A 3243-nucleotide genomic window follows, 5' to 3' on the forward strand; every position below is an offset into this window, starting at 1 on the left:
CCTAACTGTCATACATTTTTGTTGTTGTTATTATTGTACTGATTTTCTCTGCTAGGTCATGTTAGTATCTGGGATATGTATGGCAGCAGGATAAAAATGAATAAATTAAACATAAATAAATATGAAACGTGACAAAAATGCAAATACAGAGTTCTAGTGTCATGGCTCTGTTTTACTAAAGGAGGCAGTCAGTATGGACACTAGTGCTGGTCTCAGGTCCCTCAGGTACTAGAGCGACCATGGCCAAGTTACCTCTCCAGTAATCAAATTCTTATAGGACAATGGGAAAATATAAAAGTGTTTACATCATGGGGTTATTTTAAACACAATAGCATACATAAATACACTTAATCTATCACCTGCATCTTGGAAGGGTTCACGAATGTTGGCTGTTATGATGAACTTGTCATTTAAACTTTTAGTGTCCTTAAGTTTGATTGTATTTATATCTTGTATTCTCAACTAGAGTATTCTTTTTTAAAGATATTACGCTACTGTGGTTTGTACCCATAAATCTAATATAGACTCTTATGCATCCATAGTAAATATGCTTATTTCTAGCCAATGGAGGGGAAATTTCCTATTGAGAAGAAAACTCAAACTTTAGGGGAAAAAAGCATCATCTAAAGTCACAGTAAGAAGAAAATAATCCCCTCCATTTTTGGAATTTTTAAAAAAGTTACAAAAAATTTATGGAATTTAAATATATGGAGACAACCTCACCCTGGTCAGAATGGCTAAAATTAACCACTCAAGAAACAACAGATATTGGAGAGGATGCAGAGAATGTGGAACCCTCTGACACTGTTGGTGGGAACGCAAGTTGGTACAGCCACTCTGGAAAACAGTGTAGAGGTTCCTCAAGACATTAGAAATAGAGCTACCCTATGACCCAGCAATTCCACTAATAGGTATTTACCCCAAAGATACAAATGTAATGATCTGAAGGGGCACATGCACCCCAATATTTATAACAGCAATGTCCACAATAGCCAAACTGTGGAAAGAGTCCAGATGTCCATTGACAGATGAATGGATAAAGATGATGGAAGATGTGGTCTCTATACAATGGAATATTACTCAGCCATCAAAAAATGAAATCTTATCATTTGCAACAACATGGATGGAACTAGAGGATATTATGCTAAGTGAAATAAGTCAATCAGAGAAAGACAATTATCATATGATCTTACTCATGCAGAATTTAAGAATCAAAACAGAATATCATAGGGGAAAAGAGGAAAAAATAAAACAAGACAAAATCAGAGAGGGAGACAAACTGTAAGAAAATTTTAATCATAGGAAACAAACTGAGGGTTGATGGAGGGGAGGGAAGTGTGGGATGGGAGTAACTGGATGATGGGTATTAAGGAGGGCACATTATGTAATGAGTACTGGGTATTATATAAGACTGATGAATCACTGACCTCTATCTCAGAAACCAATAATACATTATATGTTAATTAATTGAATTTAAACAAAAAATATAAACAAAAAATATAAATATATGGAGACAAACACAAATTTATTATAAGTAATATCAGATGATGATTCCATTTCACATTATGTATCCTTAGGAGTAATGAAAATGAAAGAGGGAAGATTGGAAAGAGATGAATGGGAAAAAAAAAAGAAAAAAATAGGAAGATGAAAAGGGGCAAGAATTAGGAAACAAGACATGAAATAACTTCACAAATACTTATTGAACACCAATTCCGTTTAAAGGACTCCTAAAAACATATGGCCTCTGAGAACAAAGGCTATTGGGAGAGGTGGGGTTTTAGGCACCATGACCACACAGAAGGTGAAATGTTGGGACGGGCACTTGGGGGGCTCTCGAATCTCTCAAAACACCTGTGCTGTTTGGGTGTCAACTCCTTCAGCACACAACATGCTTGGCCCGGCTTCCGTCACCGATGGAGACTGTCATATCTCAGAGCCTCATCCCCTGCAGAACCTCCATGTCCTTGACAAGAGTCTCCTCAGAGCTCCTTGCACATCCTTATTCCTCAGGGTATAGATGAAGGGGTTGAGGGTGGGGGTGATTATGGAATAGAAGAGGGAGATAAACTTGCCCTGCTCTTGGGAGTAGCTGGAAGGGGGCTGCAGGTACATGTAGATGGCAGGCAGGTAGAAGAGGGAGACCACCACCAGGTGGGAGGAACATGTCCCAAAGGCTTTGCGCCTTCCCCTGGAGGACTGGATCCTGAGCACTGCGCGGGTGATGAAGCCGTAGGAGAGAAGGATGAGAGCTAGGGGCACCAGCACAAAGAAGGCCACCAGCACAGCCAGCGTGGCATCATTCATGGCGGTATCCACACACGACAGCTTGATCATGGCTGGCACCTCACAGAAGAAGTTGTTCAGCACCTGCCGCCCACAGAAAGGCAACTGCACTGTTAGCACCACCTGAACAAGGGAGTTTCCAAAGCCACTGAGCCAGGCCACAGCCACGAGCTGCTGGCAGAGAGGGCGGTGCATGATAACGGCATACCGGAGGGGTTCGCAGATGGCCACATAGCGGTCCAGGGCCATGGCGGCCAAGACAATGCACTCAGTGCAACCCAGCCAGTGGAAAATGGCATACTGCACCGTACAGCCACCATAGCTGATGGTCTTCCTGGAGCTTCCCATGTTGACCAGCATCTGTGGGACTGTGGTGGTGGTGTAGCAGAGGTCCAGGAAGGAGAGGTGGCCAAGAAAGATGTACATGGGGCTGTGGAGCTGGGGATCCAGCCGGGACACCAGGATGATAGCAATGTTCCCCAACATGGCCAGAATGTAGGACACCAGGAGGACCACAAAGAGGGGGAGTTCCAGCCATGGCCTGTCAGAAACACCTAGAAGGATGAAGTCCTTAGGGGGATCCCCCAAGAAGCTCTGGTTGTCACCTCTCATGCTGATGCATTCTCTGGAGCCTGTGATGAGTCAAAGTGAATTCAACCTGAGAACAGGAATTAGTTGCCTTCCTCATGGCTGTGCCTGAGCTTTCCTACAGAGTTGCATCCTGTCTTACCTCCGTGGAGATCCCGAGATGTGGGGGAGTCAGACCAGGAGACAGAGCAGCTGCCCATGTGTTTTGCTCTGCCTCCTGCTCTGTGACCTTGGCTATGCCATTTAATCTTTCTGAACTTCGATTTGTCCACCTGCAACGTGGGGAGAAAATACTTGCAAAGTTCTGGGGGTGATAGGCATGATGTTTGTGAAAGCATATCAAAATTAAATAAGAATTTTCTTTTGGTT

The 3243-nt window shown here is 43.1% G+C and overlaps 1 protein-coding gene across 1 annotated transcript; it reads right to left on the reverse strand.

The window, feature by feature from the left end:
- Nucleotides 1–1941: 1941 nt before the first annotated feature.
- Nucleotides 1942–2898, reverse strand: LOC125282928 (olfactory receptor 2B11). The gene has a single exon (XM_048220757.1). The coding sequence runs from the start codon at nt 2896–2898 to the stop codon at nt 1942–1944; it is 957 nt and encodes a 318-aa protein (XP_048076714.1).
- Between the last annotated feature and the right edge of the window lie 345 nt (nt 2899–3243).

The sequence above is a fragment of the Ursus arctos genome, unplaced genomic scaffold (assembly GCF_023065955.2).
Source record: "Ursus arctos isolate Adak ecotype North America unplaced genomic scaffold, UrsArc2.0 scaffold_5, whole genome shotgun sequence".
Classification (NCBI taxonomy): domain Eukaryota; kingdom Metazoa; phylum Chordata; class Mammalia; order Carnivora; family Ursidae; genus Ursus; species Ursus arctos.

Coding starts and splice junctions, on each gene's coding strand:
- LOC125282928 (XM_048220757.1), bottom strand. CDS start 2,898: ATGAGAGGTGACAACCAGAGCTTCTTGGGGGATCCCCCTAAGGACTTC.